Consider the following 17590-nt stretch of genomic DNA (forward strand, 5'->3'; position numbering starts at 1 on the left):
CCCCCTTCCAGCTGCGGGCGGGCGCCGCCGCCTCGGTAGCGATGGCGCGGGCGGGCGCGGCCGGCGCAGCCTATCTCGCTGGGCGGCGCTGGCGGGAGGCGCTCGCCGCGTTTGGTTGTCGCGGCGGCTGGGCAGGGCTGGGCCGGCGGCGGCGGGCGCGGAGCTGGCGGGAGCGGCTGCCCGGCGCGGTGCCCCGGCCCGGGGTGAGCATGGTGCCCTAGTGCTGGGGCTATGTCGGAGGCGGCCCGGAGCCTCCTGCAGCGCTGGGGCGCCAGCTTCAGGAAGGGCACCGACTTCGACTCCTGGGGGCAGCTGGTGGAGGCGATCGACGAGTACCAGATGTGAGTGCGGGGGCGGGCGGCTCCCGCCGCTGCCCCGCCGGTCCCCGGCACGGCCCTAGAGCCCCGTGCGAGGAGGGGCCGGGGGGGTGGGGAGCGGCCCCGGGGCGGGGCAGGGGGGGCCCCTGCCGGGCCTAGGCCGCGGCCCCCCTCACCCCTCAGGCCCGGCCGGCGGGTCCCCTGCCGTTATATAACGCGTGGGGCCGTGGGTCGGGGCGTCCCCTGAGGCGAGGCGGGGCGGGGCGAGGGGGTCGCCCGAAGCTGCCGGGAGCCTCCCCGCCGAGACCGCCGGTCGGTGGCGGGTGCTCGGCCGAGCGGCCCCCTGGCCGGGGGGCGAGGTGGGGGCCGGCAGCCGGCTGGTGTGGAGCCGCGGGGCCCCCCGGGCGTGGGCCGAGGAGGCGGCTGGCTGGTGGAGCCTCATGGCGATGAGTAGCGGTGTCCCGGGGTACCCCATCCCATCACCCTGTCCCCCGGGTCGATGTGGGGAAGGGGGGACCCAGATGAGGCAAATGGGCTGCAGAAGCATCAGCCTTAGCCAGAACCCCCCAGACAACCCATCAGGGTGAAAACACATGTCGCAGGCTTGTGTGTTTCACCCCTGATGAAACCAGGGTGGGAGAGTGGAGAACCTGGCGGCCCCAGTTAGACTGGCTTGCACTGGGTGGCACCGCATGGTCCATGAATCGTTTGGTATTGGAGGAGTATTGGCACTGTAGGGCACTGTTGAAGGTATCCTTAGAAACACACTTGGTAGCTTTAGTCAAATGCTCTCCTACTCTGTTTGCCATGAAGATGAAACATATTCCCTTGTGATCTGAGTATTGCAGGCTAAGTTTCTTATGGTGAATTTTCTGGAAGGAGTCCAGTGTTGGCACTTGTTCCCCAAGAGAAAGTCAGCTGAAGAGATACTCTCAGAGAGATCTTCTAGCACTGTTCAGGACTGTTCAAGTTATGGGCTGTAACCACACTGGCTACTAGTTCAGTTGCCATTCAGAGTAACTAGACTGCTGGCTGGGTACAGCATAGTCATGAGATGCTATAATCTCATCACTTCATTCACTCACCAGACAGGATGATGCAAGTTCAGTTATTTGCAGTTTGCTGATGGTCTTTAGAGCAGGGCAAGCTCTTACTACAAACCTTGGCACAGGGGTGAAAAGAAGTTCTCTTCCAGATCTGTATCTCAGAAGAAAAAAAACAATCATCAGAAAGTAAAAGAAGATGTTTTTAATAACTGCCCTTATGTGGACATAGAGGAGGAGTCCAGTAGGATCCTAATGCTTTAAACCGTCTTCGCAGTCTCAGCAAGTCACTTTCATGTAATGACATTTCTTCAGAATGAAAAGTCTTCAGGCTTCTCGTTCTGAGCTTGCTTCCTTGAAGAATGTTTGCAGACAGTCCAGTTTGAGAGTCAAAGTATAACTTTTGTTCCCTTCCTCCCAGCATCACTTGTGTCTGAGGAGAACTGAGGTGATCTCTGTGCCCTTGCTTTATTCTGACTTGGGAGCAGTGTGATGTCTTTCTAAGGAAGCTCCTCTTGGGTAGTAGTATTGTAAGCTGCTCTTGCAAGCCTTGTCAGTGAGTTTCTACTGAATAGAGTAGTTGTCAGTAGATGAACTCCGGTTCCAGGAGGGAGAAGAAAGGGGAGAGAAGATCAAAGGATTACAGGGAGGTACTTCCTAGGGAGGAGCAGAACCTTTTCAGCGTGCATATCTGCTTCTTGTAGATACAAGATTAAATTAATAACTATTTCAATCTATAGGGTAGAAGCTGCAAATAAGAAGCACAGGGTGAGACACCTACCTGTAGCTCTGGAGAGACGTGACAGCAGGGCTTTATGCTGTTGCCTTCTCAAATGGCAACCTGAGATGGGACGAACAAGTGTGTTGCTGCAGTTGGCCAGTGCTGTTAATGTTGGCAAAGTCTGTACTGATCAACACAGGGAGGCTGGGGAGAAGCTGGTTACGGTGAGCTTGCGGACACTGAGAAAGATTTTCCCAAATCGGAGTTAGTTCAGTCCATGGATTTAATGGCTGCTGATGTAAAACGCAATTATTTGCCTCCTGTGTCCAGGGGACCTACATCTGCTCAGGTCTTTATGTTACTCATGGAAGTGCAGGAAGCTTGGTGCAAAGCTTGGCCCTTGTTCGTTCAGGTGCTTACTCACACAGGAGCCCTCCAAGCTATCAGCATACCTTCCCTCTTGAATGTCTCAGTCTGTGGAACTTGGTCTGATCCAACTTTGAACAAGCTTCAAGTGGGATGCCAGATGCATTTATTTGGATTAGGGTGGGTTTTTTTGTATTAGTGACAAATGGAAAGAGGGTTGTGTTACTGATGCTTGCAGAAATGTTAATACTGTGATGCTGCCTGTTGTGGGTGGCATGTTGCTGCTATGGTGATATGTTTTCTTAAATCACTACTTTTAGATGCCCTTTCTATATTTCCTGTGTCTCGTATCGGTGGGGCGATAGGGATGAGCGTACATTTGAGTTCAAGCATGTTTGTGCTTTTTGTCTTTTCTCAGCCACTATCTTTTCCCATTTAGGAAGGGGGACAACACCACTGAGTTGTGCTTGTCCTGCCTGGTTGTGTTCTCATTGGTGCTAGTTAAAAACTACAGTGACCTCAATCCTTGTGTCTTTTTAATAGAGCTTAATATTAGGAGAAGCAAAGAAAGAACTGAGTTCTGACAAAGGCTTTGGCAGTAACCTGTTTTGGTGTATGTATTTTAACACCCAACACCCCCCCCCCCCCCCCCCCCCCCCCCCCCAGGCTAATGCCCACTGCAATGGAGGCGAGAAGCTGCATCCCTTTAACAATGCAAACTTGTGAGGCTCCAGACGGAAGTGTATTGTGATGCCCCGAGTACTGCTGCTGCTGTCCCTGGGTTTCCCCTCAACCCCGTGTCCCCCCTCCCATTCTGCTTTTCTTAAAAAAAAATATTTACAGAGAAGGCAACAATTGCCCAGAGGTTTTTTGCTTGTTTAATGTTCTCCTTCCTCCCCGGACGGAAACTGTAACTCTTCCCATAGCTTCCCTCTCCAGCTTCCTTTCGCTTTCTCAAGCTGTTTGCTTACTGCTCCTTTCCAAACCCCTTGGTACTCCTGTCTCCGTGGTGACACGGGGTGGGGTCTCTGCTCCGCATGAGATGCTGACAGGCACAAATGTGAGCTGATACACCCCGGCAGCCTGGGCCAAGCCGCCCTGCGCCTGGCTTCCAGCGCCGGGAGGGCGTGCGGCCATCGCCTAGGGTGCCTGCACCCGCGCCTCCTGGCAATCCGGCCTGCCTCAAACTCTCCCCGTGAAATGCATGTGGGCTTGTACCACAGTGGGTCTTCATGGGGATATGGTTTGTTATAAAATAAGGGGATGGGGAGAGGTAAAAGGTCAGCGCTTAAAAAAGGGGCTGTTGGCTACAAGGACCTTCTTACCTGTTTTCCCTTCATGATACGTTATATGCGTAGTCTTTCCTGCCTAATGTAGTTGCATACCTTGTCCATCTTCTGGGTTTTTTTAAGGATGGCCTACCATGGTCATAGAAATCTTTGTTTAAAAAAACCAAACAAACCCGAAAACTATTTGGAGCAGCAGTCTGTGGACCCTTTGGCTGACACATTTTCTGGAGACTGCGGGGTGTGTGTGTTTCTGTGTTGTGTTCCCACTCTACAATTTTCTTTCCTCCCCATTCAGATTAGCAAGGCATCTACAAAAAGAGGCTCAGTCTCAGCACAACAACTCAGAATTCACAGAAGATCAAAAAGTGAGTATTGCTGTTTGCTCAGTCAAGGACCTTGACTTGTAGATGTTGATGTGTATTATGGTTCTTTGTATCTCACAGACCAGGGCCTTATGAGACCTTTTTAACTCCCTTGATATACACAGAGCCCAGCATGGCTAAAAAAGTTGCTGTCGTTGGATGTGACAGATGCTCTGCTGTGTAATATTGAATGTCATGCATGCTGGCCAGAGTCCTTCATAATCTGTGTGTTTCTTTTCTTGGGTGACCTTTTGATAACTTGCTTATACAACTTTAGGACAATTTGTGTTGTGAAGTCTGAATGCAAAATGTCTTGAACTGCAGACATTGAGGGAGTGTGAGGAGAATGTTAGCTTAACGTGTAACACCTGACGGGGAAGGGTCCTGGTAGAATACTCCCTACTAGTCTCTTAGAACGTTATTTGTTTACAGTCTTTCAAAATATTGAAATTACTTTACTCCTTCCTCTCTCCCCTCAGTTGAAAAGGCTGTTTCTTGTCTCAGCATCATATTCATGCAATTCCGTGACAGGATTTAAGAGGAAAATGTAAGCTGAGGTCTCACATACTCAAGCATTTTCAGCAAAATAAAATCTTTTGGGATATGAGGTCTTGCTAAATTTTCAAGTCTTGTTTAAAGGCATGTTTTTTGTTAGGGATACTAAATTAGAGAACCCCTGTATTTCCACATTTCCAAGTCATAAGATCACTTGTTTGAGCAATGGCATTGCCTGAAGATTGACATTTGCTAGCTCAGAATCCCACCTATGGTAATAGGGTGCTGGAGTAATGGGATCTGTGTTTGGAACTGCTGGTCCTGAAAACAGGTCCTGACTACAGAAATCTGAGATGAACTTCATGTGTTTAAAGAAACTCATTACAAAGAAATACACCTTTACAAACCACGGTCAGACTCTATGTAACTATTTCCTTGACATGCACCAGTAAGAAAAGCAAAGGGCCGGTCTTCCATGTTCTGTTTACCTTTTGCAAAGAAGATGATAAGGCTCACTCTCATCTTGAACTGAGTCATAATCTTGGAGAAGGATTGGGTCCACCTTTCCTGACCTGAAGGCTTGGGAGCCTTGTTAATGTTGGGCAGCTGTTTACTCTCTGATTGCTTCTGCTCTCTATCCCTTGCTGGTAGCTTTCTCTGTCATTCTCAGCTATAGTCATCTTTACTGTGTGTTTCCCCTCTGGATACTTTTGAAAATATGGTTACTTCATGAAGGCGAAGCTGTTAGTCTCACTTCTGGAGGCATCATCTCCTGTGAGTATGGGAAACAGAACCACACGGGGCTTTGCTTCCAGATGTTCCCTGAATCTTGTGGAAAGGACTTTGGACCAGATGGTGGAAGAGAGTGAAGTCAGCCATGAGGGAAGGCCTGGGGGGCTCAGGAAGCAGAGATAACTGACCTCAGATGTTAGATGCGCAACTGCGATCATGTCTTAAGGCGACAGTCTTCTGAAAAGAAAAAATAAAGAGTGGCTGTTTTGAATCATTGCAGAGTGATACCTGTTTCTAAAGCTGATATAACCTACAAAAGAGGTTAACATTTATATCGCTGGCTTTTTTTTTTTAAGATCAGTCAGGGGCTGGTGCACTGAAACTTTGAGCCCAGTTATCAAATGGTGGTGGCTATTTCATTAGCCACATAGACAGCCGAATTCCCTGACAGTTTGTTGAGAGAACATTCCCTTTCCCTCCTCTACCATGAGGAATGCTAGTCACAACAAAAATAAGAGTCTTGCTGTTACTTTGAAAGAAGCACTTAAAACTCTATACAGCCAAATCTTTTAGTCTGATGTTAAGGTCCTCGCTGTTCTGGTCTTCCCTATTTCTGCAGGAGCTCAGCCAGTATAATCTAGTGATCACGACCAATTACTGTCATCACTAGTATCATTCTCTTGGTTTGCTGGAGTAGAGTTTAGCGTGCTTCTGGGTTTTCAAGCAGTTTGGTTAAACAGAAGTGTATCTTCTCTCTCGCCACCCTTCAAAAAAATCTACATACCAAAACCAGCTACTTTTGCTCAACTCAGTTCCTGCCAATGCATCCACCAGCATGCTATTTCCTCCTGGTTCCAGAAAGTCTCTTTCCCTAATATCTTGTCTTTCTGAGGTTCTGTGTGTCATATATGAGCCACCTCTTAATTTTCTGAATGTGGAACAGTGTGTAAACTTCAGGGTTTGCTTATCTGATATTACTGGCCAAGGCTGTGCACAGAATTTCATAGACTGGAGATGGCAAGGCTGTGAAGCTAATTATGATTTCCGGTTGCTTGATCTACCCTCGTTCCAGTCTTTGTGTAGATTTACAGTTAGCTGTTTTCCAAAGGACCGTACATACTGCTGAGAATTACTGTGAGGCTGTCACTGTTTCTTACTCTGTGGGGAAGATGAATTTCAGCAGTGGTTCCTCTGTACCGAGGGAAAACTACTAGCTTTACAGCTACAAGGAAAGGACAAGGCTACGTTCAAATCCTCAGCCCCATCTCTCTGTATAAACTTTTACCATGTTTGGGTTTATTTCATGCATCACAGGTGTTACAGTGCAGATATGGCCACACCATAATTGATGGTGTGTTACTTGCTAATGTAATCATACAATGTGTTAATCCAACAACACGTGACAGAGACCACCAATTTCTTTCATAGGCATAATGTGAGCCAGTTATCATTTGTCTTATATAAATGTATTGTTTGTGGTAACAATTCAGACTTCTAAATATTCATATCTTGCCTTTTTGCTATTGATCTGAAGGTCTTTTTTGAAACACTGTATGCTACTTCCCTTGACAGAGCACACTAGTCTCCAGAATTTGCTGCTCATTCCTGGATTTTCAGCTTCTAGGGGGTTGTCGTCTTACATCTACTGCTGGGCATAATTCTGGAGTTTTAGTCCTTAGGGAAGGCTCTGTCTTGACTTGGATAATTGACAGTGCTAGAATAATCATTAATGATTGAGAATTCTGTTGAAGAATTTCTCTGCAGGTAACTACTGTAAACAACAAATCATTGTGCTTAAATCCAGTTATCCTGCAACAGCCTTAAGGAGGCTGTGCAACAATTTCATCAGCTAGAAGCTGCGTGTATGGAATATTAACAGATACGGTTACTGGTGGCTTTACCTCAGTCTTAACATCTGCATCCTATTGTTCTTTATTTTACTTTCATTGTCTAAAAATCCCATTTTCATTCACTGTGTTTTGCTACAGGAATTGTTCCAGTTAGGTTTAGCCATGGTTGTCAGCTTGCCTCCAGCCATAGTTACTCTCACCCTGTTCTCTATGCAATAAATTTGACCTTTAAAGCCCTCTTCTAACCACAGTTGTTGCTTCTGGTGTAACTATTTGTGCTAGGCTGAGTTTTCTGCACTATTAGAAAATCATGCTTTTTTTTTTTATGCGATAGCAACTTACTAAAATAAGAGCATTGTTGAACAGTCTTAGCATGATTCATTAAACTACTGGTCTCCTAACAGCCTAGATCTCTCTTTAAAGCCAAACTGTGCTCTGGCTCTGTATTTATGCAAACATCTTCAACTGCATTACAGTTAGCACAGTCATTACTCACACAACTGCACTGAAGAAACATTGACTACAAGATCAGCTGGCTTTTTCCCTTTCTAATCACGCATTTACATAAAACTGAATCTTAATTATTTTAAACTAGGAAAGTTAATTATGGCTTCAGTCTTTCTAATGAGATGCAGAATGTTTTCCCTGCTGAAAAAAAGGAGCCTTTGCATGGGATAGCTGCAGCTGAAAATGATAGCAGTTTTTAGCTGCATTTTTAACTTTTGGGTTGGGTGTGGTCCCTTAAAAAAATAGTTATGAATAATGCCTGCTGGGAGCTTGCCATATTTCAATAGATTCCATATAAAACCTATTCTTTACTATTTTGAGACTCCCAAACTCTCTTCAATTAATCTGTTTCTGGAGCCATTATTGCCCTTCAGCCCCCAGGAGCCAGAGGACACGCATTTTGTGTTGCTGTTTGTCCTGTTAGGTGGTACCTAGTTCAGGCAGTTTTAAGAATACACAGTTACGAATCTGCAAGGGGATTTGGAACAGGGGTGTTGCTGAGCTTACTTGTGAATTGACAAAGGAGACAGAGGTTGAGCAGTGCTTCTTGAGACCTCGTTTATGGTGTGGGCTTAATGCTCTGCACGTGAGACAGGGAGGGGAAGAGCCATGTGCAAATCTGTTTACATCTTCTGATTCTGTGGTGGGGTGTGACAACTGTGCGCTGGCACCCTGTGAACTCGTAGCCCTCTTTCTGTGGTGCAGTTGGAGGGGTTTTGATTTACCACAGAATGGGCACGTTCTTTGCTCAGCAGTCAACACCCCAGCCATTGGAACAGCTGTGTTTTTGCAAAGGTTAGAGCTGTAGTCAAACCTCAGAGATTTCCCCTCCCTTCCCTAGGGAAGCTCTGGATTCCTTTCTTTTACCCATTACTTCACACCTTCCTCTTTAAGATTCTACCTTTGCAAATGTATCTTTCCAGATGTTCTCAAATATAAAAAGGAATTCCTGTTGTTACACTGCAGCTGATTAGATGGATGTAGTGCATTCTCACCCTAGGGACTGAGAATCTGCTTCTGTAGTATTACTTGGTGTCCTCCCATCCAGCTTGAAGGTACATGTAAATCCACAACACCCATGTGTGGAGTGTGGGTCTGAAGATATCAAAATGAAGCCAGGACTCTACGTACTCCTTTCTTCTTAAAAATTCTGTGTTTTTCCAAGCTATGCTGGAGATCCAGCTATGGATCTCTGTTATGTAGCAGAATTTATTCTGGGGAGGTAGAAGTTTGTTGGCTGAACCTAGACTACAAAATGAACCTCCACAGAAATGGAGCTGTGATATTTTTACTCTGCCATGTTGCATGCGAGCATACGGTCTATGTTGCTCTACATTAAAATTCCCAAACAGCACACCGCTGCACATGCTGCATCCTAGGCAGAGGAGAGACCAGTGTGTGTCCTGTGCTAATACACATCACTTGCCACTTTCCTGGAAGGTGCTTAAAAGAACTGGATTTTTTTATAAGGCCTCCATACTAGGGACAGTAATATAAACTGTGAGTCTGTAAAGTCTGGGCTAATGCCATGTTGTAACAGTGTGTTTAAGACGAGAGGGGGTACCAGCTGGGGGGAAACGGCTTTGAAAGCTTTGGTGAGCCTGTGGTGGCAGATTAAAATCAGGTATCTGAGGCTTTTACACACTCCAGCTGTTGGCTCTGCCCTTGAGGTATTGATGTTTGATCTGCTTATGATTCAGTTCCTGAACTCTTTCAGCTTTCAGTGTGGCGTAAGGTGAACTGAAACTGGAGCCACTTAGCTTTTAGCCCAGGCTATTGAAACTAGTGGTGGCTCAGGAGCTGACTGAGAAGCAGTTCTGACTGCAGGAGAGTCAAGGCAGATGACTGGGGAAGGGAGCTGTGAAATCACACCCAGTTTTTATCTGCTGCTACAAACTTTTTGGAGCCCTAAAATATAACCCTCCTTTAAAGGGATGTTTTGGCTTTTGACTGATACCTCCTAACTTGCCAGATGCCCATACTCTTGAAGCTCTTTGATGCTAGAGTTGTGCTTTAGGAAATCTTTTCCTCCCCTTGCATCCAGCTTGGGGGGAGCTGGTTTTATACTGCCTGGTTTAAAAGGAGAGAATGAGTTACAGGTGCATATTTCAACTTTTATCTTCCTTCTGAGGGGGAATCTTATGTTGAAAATAACCTACTTTTCTTTGTAGCTTCATTGTTGCTATTTTTCTTGCCCTATAAATGTTTCACAGAGCATATAATATAATTTTGAATTATATTTGGCCCTTATCTCTGCAGATAGATTTAGTTTTTCTTCACTAAAATGTTTTAGTTAATGAATAAACTTGTCATGGTCAAGCAAGGTAGAATACACTGTGCAGTTGTGTCCGCTTGATGTCAGTTACAGAAGTCTGAATTCCTCTTGATTTCTTTCAGCTGGTAGTAATAGAAACAAATGTGACTGTTGCTGGAGCCTCTTACTTTGTGAGACATAAAAGCTTAAGCAGCACTGTCTTCAAAGTAAGACTGCGAGTAATGGGCTATTTTGAAGGCCTTCCCTCTCTTCTACATTTTTAAATAAAAATGATATATTACTTCACAATTCTGCTCAGGAATATTTTAGATAGCTGACAAGTTTGAATCTATCTATTTCATGCTTCACTTGGAGTTTAAATGTCTTAAAATTACAAAAAAAGAGAGTTAGAGAAATAATCCCCCTTTATACTTTCTCTCCCACCAAAACCCACAAAAGCAGACTGTTTTTTCAGTGCTAAGATACTGGGCTTCTGTAACTTCTGAGGAGGGCTGAGCTTGGTCTGCTGAGATTGTAAGCCCGACAGAGGAACTGTGGGCATGGTTCCGAAAAGGGCAAATTAGAACAAACCACTCAAGTTCTCAGAAGGTAATATACTGGTTGGTTTGGGGTGTTTTTTTTTCTTTCTCTCCCCTATCACTTCAAAGCAGTAGAGTTTATGAACAGTTTATGATGTGGTAGGCATTATTACAGTTTGTGCTGAGTGAATGACCCCCATCTGTGTTGATGAGCTGTGGGAGGGGAGTTAAGTGGCAGATGTCTGTTTCATTTATTGTGCTTTCAGAAAACCTTGTTTCTGTTTAAAAAAGCTTTTGATGCTGAATGATCTGGTATTGAATAATAGATCTGAAATCTTTGCAAGAAAAAGCAATTGTTTATATTTTTAAAAAATGTGAATATGGAAGAATACAGTTTCAGTACTAAATTTTGTGGTTTCTTTTCCTTTCAGAAAACCATAGCTAAAATTGCAACATGCTTGGAACTGAGAAGTGCAGCTTTACAGGTATAGCTCTTTTTCCTATGTGACTTCATACTTTAGTGATAGGTAACTGCAGAGCTTTTTAAACCTAGTTTAGCATCTTCAGTCACAGCCAAAACTTCTGAAGACACTCGGGAACAAACCCTTGAACACTTGAACTTCTCAGGTTGTCAACATGATGCCCCAGGTGGCTGCCTTAAAAACCTTTAAGTGCTTATATGAGCATGTATTAGGGTTTGTACAAGAATTTAACTGCAGGTTGTCTTTGGTTATTTGTCTCATTTTCCTCCTTCAGAACTGATGAGTTTGTCTTCCTAACCTGTGTGCAAGGGTGAAAAGGTCCCTGGAGTTACCCTTGCGCTAATTCAGCTGCTTCACAAATCATATTAGAGCATGAAGAAGAATGTGTATGTGGAATAAAAATTACTTTGCAGCCATCATGAAAACTGGCAGTGCTGTAGGCAAGTGTGTGAAAATAATGATTTAGAAGCTACTCTTTGGATTTTTTTCTGGACTGAAGGTAGATGTCATGGAAGTGAGTTTTTTTCTCTCAGCACAATCTTATCCCCAAAACAAAAGGGAAGTGAGAGAAATTTCCAAAAGAGTGTGTATGGGGGAAGGATGAATCAACTGAAACAAAGTTTGGGTTACTGGATTACCTTTTTACCAACAAAGAGTGGTGACAGGCAAATTTTGCGTCGTTACTCACAGCGCTCATGAGTACTTCATGTTGCTGTACAAGGTGCAGCAGCTCCATTGTGCTGCCTTCAGTTGTCCAAGAGGCTGGGATGAAGTGACAATTTAGGCAGCATGCTGGAGTTGGGCTAATGAGGTGGGGGTTGACCAGTCTTGAGGCTGTGCAGCGTTTGAAGAATTATTTGGTTAGCTCTGTCTGTCTTTCTATTTTGTTCTAACCTGAGATGTTGGAACAGTATTGCGCTTGTTCTGCGTCACTGTGACTTTGTGATGAGGGCAGGCATGCTCCACTGTGGGACAGCTTTGTGGGTCAGGTCACGTCTCAGAGCAACAGCAGAAGATGCAGCAGTGTCACAACCTGCCAAACTGAAGAGATTCTTGCAAGAACAGCCGTCCTTGCTGTTGGTTCCTCAGCAGTAATTCAAGGATTTTATAACCTCTTGTAAGGGTACTAGAACTTCTCATCTGCTTCACTTTGGGGAGTGTTTCGTTTGCTGCAGTTTTGTTATGTTTTCTTAGCAGAGATGAAAGCAGTTAAAGAGTGTGGTCATCTTTTCCCATTCTTCTAACAGTATGGGTATAGCTGTTTTACTGTCCTGTAGTCTTGCAGAAGGTTCCTGTTGACACTTGGGCAAAATCAAGAGAAAAAAAAACCTGTCAGGCCTTAAAGAAACATTGAAAATAATAGGTAATCTTAAGAGACGCCAAGGGTGCAATGGCACAATAGGTAAGACCTGATCCTCTGCCTAAAAGAGGATATCCAGTGTCAATCTTCTTATTTGTACCACTTTTCTTATGCCAGCTCTGCCAGTTGCCATCTCAGAATAGGCTAGCTCAGCTTGCAAAACTGTCAGTGAACTACCTCAGAATAAAAAATTAAAAACTTTTCTGTTGATTTAGTAAGAGAGGCAGATGTGCTACAGCCAGATGAGGAAACTGCATCATCAGAGTTGGGGAAAGTCGAGATGGGAATCCCTCTTCCATTTGCAGTGAGCTCTTAGCTGAGTGTTTTGTCAAGCTCATCCTGTATGCTGTAATTTCTGCTGGTATTACAATGTTGGACGTGTGTCTTGAACTGTGAATGCTCCTGTTGGAGCATCACTTTGCAGTGCAGTCTTACAGCTGATCTTGCTTCAGAACAACTTGATTAGGGAAGAATTAAAATGAGTTCCTCTGTCTTAATGTTCCTGTGTGTAGTGAGTATGAAAGACCAACTAGTTGCTTTAAAAATATTTATCTTGCATTAAATCTTGGAACATGGGATGTTTGTTCTCAATAAATAAGAAGTAATGAACTTTCTGCCTCACCTCTGAACCTAGCCTCTGTTGGGGATGTTTTGTTTGGGGTTTCTTTAGGACGTAGCTTTGAAGTAACTTGGTACACTTGAACAAAGGAAGCACCTTGCATGCTTATTCTAAGATACGGTAGCTCAGTCTGAGGGGAAGGTCCACACTAAGTTCTAACTCTTTCTTTGTAATATCCTAGTCCACCCAATCACAGGATGAATTTAAGCTTGAGGATCTGAAGAAGTTGGAACCAAGTAAGTAGTATCTTTGTATTTTAAGTGAGTGACATTTACAATTACAGTGGAAAATATGACAGCAGCATGTATACTGACTGACCACAATGTGGTTTGACACAATAAGGGTGGTTTTAGGTGGTTCTTCCAAATATCTGTTACCACATAGACAAAACCTGATGCATATTAAGGAATGTAGTATGGATAACTTCAAAGTATAGTAGTCCTAATATTTTGGATAATGTGTTCATCTTTATTCTCAAATAGGTAATTCTTTGGGTGCTGCTAATTTTTGTACAAAATAGTAATTTAAGCTATCAGTAGTACAGTATATAATCAGCTGGAAAATTTACCTGCATGTTTCTTATTTGAACTGAATTTCAACACTTTGTGGTCTTCCTCCTTGCAGCATGAAATTTATTTTTTCTTCTGAAAATATTTAACTTGTCATCATGGTAGCCAGTCACCTGTCACCTACCACCGTAATGCTACCAGACTAACGAAGTTAAGAGTCAAAGCGAGGATGTGAGTCAGTCTTTGAAGGGTTTTGTGTGATGTTGTTTTTCCCCAAATGAACCTGTGTCAGTTCTTGGTATGTGAATCTAGAAATAACTTTTTCATGTAGGAAGTATCTATTTATTTGCTAGATTTTCCTTCCCGTAACACTGGCTGCTTTATTCTCAAAGCATCCTTATGATCAGAGCTTGCACATCTAAGCAATATTATCCTGAATGCTAATGTTTCTGCTATTCTTGGAGAACAGGAGATGCGGAAGACCTTCTTTCATGCTGGCAAAAGCTGGTTTTATTTTGCTGCTGTCACAATTGTATCATTAAGGACGATGTTGGGGATAAACATGATGGGCAGGCAAGTGTTTCTGCTTCATGAATAAGCTGAGCTTCTCTGCACTCCCATTCTCTAAGAAACTGGCACAGGATCCTACAGGGAAACTTGTCAAGAAGCAGGACATTGAATTGATGTTCCTAATGTCTCTACCAAAACATAGAGTCCAAATGCTTTTAAACTGTTCCCTGAAAATGGAAAATGAAGATACATTACAAGACTGCTAGGTCTGTGAAGACCGTAAGTTAGGAAAGGGTTTAACTATATGTTGGAAGTATTAGGTCTTTCTCAATCTACATACTACATGTCTGGCCTCTGCATCCTCTGATTTGCGATTATTTTGCATAGCTACTCCTGCTCTCTGTTTACAAAATATTTAAAATGTTGTAATCATTTAATGACTGGGAATTTTAGACTCCATTGTGCAAATGCCCTGTGAGTGACCGAATGATGGAAGGGGGAGAGGAATCATGTTTTAATTGATGAAACTGTTCTGCAAATCAAAAGTAGTGACTATTGAAGAGTTTAGTCAGAATTTAGAGGCTGCCAACAGACATAAGGCTTCCCTTGAAATGCCTCCTTTTCTTAAAAATCAACGTTTCAATTACGGTGCAAGAGTCCTGTTGTTTATCTTGCCCTCCATCAGAGAATTGATTTTTAGTTGTCAAAAAACCTGTTCAACAGTGTGAAGTGCATTCAGCCCACGCCTCATACAACAAGAAACTATATTAAAACTGAGGAAGAGTGGCCATCAGTTTTCAAAGACGCTGAGTTATTTTCCTTGGAGGAGAACAGGTGCTTCTATGACAACAAATGAACATTGGTGTTCTTAATGCTGCTGTCTGACTTGGATTGTTCTGGCCTCTTTCTCTCTGAATTGTGCCTTTGTTTTGTGGTTTTTAAGTGTATCTTGAATAGAGTAAATCTTAATCAGACCAACACCAGCAATGTCATAAAATACACTGTGGAGTGTTTTAATTTGTGCGTTGTCAATTTTCTCTTGCGTTCCACCAGAAAAAGCTAAAAAAAGAATTTGAGCTCAAGCCGTTCTGTTAGGGTGGAATGAAAACAGCTATTCACACAGTTTGGCTTGTTTTAATTACTTTTGTGCCTGAAGCTGTCAAAATGGCTGAGAAATTTGGTTTAGGTGTTGTTATAACAACCAAGGTCCTTAGATTGAACTTATTTTTTCCCCCCCTTGTGTTGTCAAGTTCTAACTTTTCCTACTTAAGTTTGCATTTCACGCTGCTTGAAAAGTGAAGCAGTTGGCTAGTTTTGTTTGTTTATAGGATTTGTCACTGAATCTTTTGTGCTAGAATAATGCTACAGGAGGGTCCGTACATACAAATAGTTCTTTTGAGTCTACACTGTGTGGAATCATTGCTAACACACTGGATCTCACAAATCCTTTTCTTTTGAAAGCTTATACCAGTGTTATGGTATACATTACAAATGGATAGGCTGGGACATCCCGTGTGCCTGTGTTCATGTGTGATAGTTTCAAACTAGTGACTAGTTTCAAACTCAGTCTATATGTATTATAAGAGAAGTAGATACTGGGTTGTGCTGAGGAGCCTGATACCTGAATTATTTTGTGTTGTCTATTAAAAAAAAATCAGTACAGGTATCATAGGCTGTCACTAAAAATCTAACTGGACAGTGGTCTTTACCAAGTTAGTGCCTACTGGTCTTATTGCTCATGTTGATAATTTCTTTTGAAACCTTTCAGGAGACAGCCAACTGCTGATAAAATCAATGTGATTTTGTCCAATGTCATAAAAGAAAAGCCAGCTTCTGCACGTGAGCCTGCAGAACAGTATTCACGTGGAGAACTTTCTGCAAATCGTGTTCTCAGCAGCAGCATTACAGAGGGGAAGTGCTTTTTTTCCCAGAGGCAATGTGTGGTTTTTTTTTTAAAAAAACAAAACAAAAAACAACAACAAACCAAACAAAGCAACCACTCCCACCCCAAACCAACCAACCAAAAAAAACCCTCAAAAACCCAAACTAACCTTTTAAATCTTGGGTGTCTTATGCAATGTTGCAAGGAAGATTTCTGTCCATTATAACCTAAAGTTTTTTTCTGTGATCTGGTTATTTTTGTTTAAATCAACGGAAACTCGCACTTGTGATAGGTGTAAAGAGGATTTTTCTTTCCCTTGAAGGATAATTGTTGCATTGCTGTTTTATTGGTTTGCTTTTTTGAGTGACTTTGAATAAGTATTTCACCAGGCTGAGTGCTGCAGATCCCCCCCTTATCCTGATGTTGTTTAAAGGGGCACTTTAGTAAATCCCCGTATTACAGCTTTGGAAAATTCTTTGCTATTGGTGATGAGACAGAGTTGAAGGCCTTTTAAAAACTTGATCCACATCTTTCTGCTGCAAAAGGCAAGAGATTCTGGATGGTGTTTCCAGAAGTGTTTCTGAGCTAAACATTCAGCATCGCCTTTGTTACCAACAGCCCCAGGATGCCTGAAAGCAGCGTGCTCTGGTGGGCAGGTCTGGTACCAAGGCCCGTGTGCGTGGCTGCAGCTCTGTGGCAGGAGGGTGTATGCTCAGCTCTGCTTCCAGGCAGCATCAAGATTTGAGGCTTTCTAAAACTGTTTGCCTTTTTCCTGTGCTCGTATCAGTGGAGTATTTTGTGCCCTCTAGTGATGGCTGAGATGAAGTGTTAGGGTTTTTTGGGGGGGGATGTTCATTCATGTAGTAGTAGAAACTGCTGGGAAGAGAGAGGAATCTGGTGCTCACCAACCTTTGGAAGATGGGAGGAGAACTACTGTCATTTCTATTACTTCTGTATAATGTGCCTATGACCTGTAAGAGATTACACTTTACTGAGTGAGATTTTTCTGCCTGGGGCAGTTTCATGTTCTGTCTCCGATATGATATAGCTCTCCAAGAGCTGGGGAATTCCAAGAGCGATAAAAATCCCCTTCTTTCCTGAACCTCAGCTGCTTTTCTGTTGGGAGGGGGCTGTGAGTCTTCGCTGCCATGTTGAGATCTGCGTTACTGATCCCTCGGAGCAGAGGTCTTTGGAGAGAGAGAGACTTGGCATTGGTTTTGTCTGTTACATTTCTGACTGAAGGCAACTTAAATCTTTCTATGTATTTATGTATTGTGTTCAGCTGGAATCAGGCAGTACCTAACCTCTCAGGTGGTGAAATCAGGAGAAAAAAAAAAAGAGCAAAGACTGGAAAGACTTTTTGGGTTCTTTATAGTTTCCCTGAGGGATTCTTTATTCATTGTAGCATTCAGATGGTGTCTGGTAAGTTAATGATGGAGCCCATGCTGAGTGATGTGAATATGAAGACAGGCAGGGAAGCTCTCCTACTATACTGGCTGTAGTTCTCACACTACAGGAGAACTGTAGTGTGCAGAGGCAGAGGGGCCTGGCAGTGGCTCCTTAAACATAACTGGTATTTAAGTACCTCTGGGTATTTGTGTAATCTTAACATTGTTTTTCAAACAGTTTTGTTCTCATTCAGTAGTCCTAAGGGGAGATTTCCAAAACGTGCTCTGAGAGGGCTTATTGCAAAGTGAGGCTCAGTGAGAGGACTCAGTTTTTCTGCCTCCTCTCCCCCTACCCAGTCTGGGAT

At 43.6% G+C, this 17590-nt stretch overlaps 1 protein-coding gene across 3 annotated transcripts in view; it reads left to right on the forward strand.

The window, feature by feature from the left end:
• The first annotated feature begins 135 nt into the window (after positions 1-135).
• Positions 136-17590, forward strand: part of AIDA (axin interactor, dorsalization associated) — a 29339-nt gene continuing 11884 nt past the window's right edge. For all 3 annotated transcript variants that reach the window (XM_068404423.1, XM_068404431.1, XM_068404440.1), the window contains exons 1-4: positions 136-341; positions 4032-4101; positions 10907-10960; positions 13118-13172. In XM_068404423.1, coding sequence (XP_068260524.1) covers positions 232-341; positions 4032-4101; positions 10907-10960; positions 13118-13172 — 289 coding nt within the window. In that variant the 5' untranslated portion in view covers positions 136-231. The remainder of the gene's footprint in view (positions 342-4031; positions 4102-10906; positions 10961-13117; positions 13173-17590) is intronic.

This window comes from Nyctibius grandis, chromosome 1, assembly GCF_013368605.1.
Source record: "Nyctibius grandis isolate bNycGra1 chromosome 1, bNycGra1.pri, whole genome shotgun sequence".
In the NCBI taxonomy this organism is placed as follows: Eukaryota; Metazoa; Chordata; class Aves; order Nyctibiiformes; family Nyctibiidae; genus Nyctibius; species Nyctibius grandis.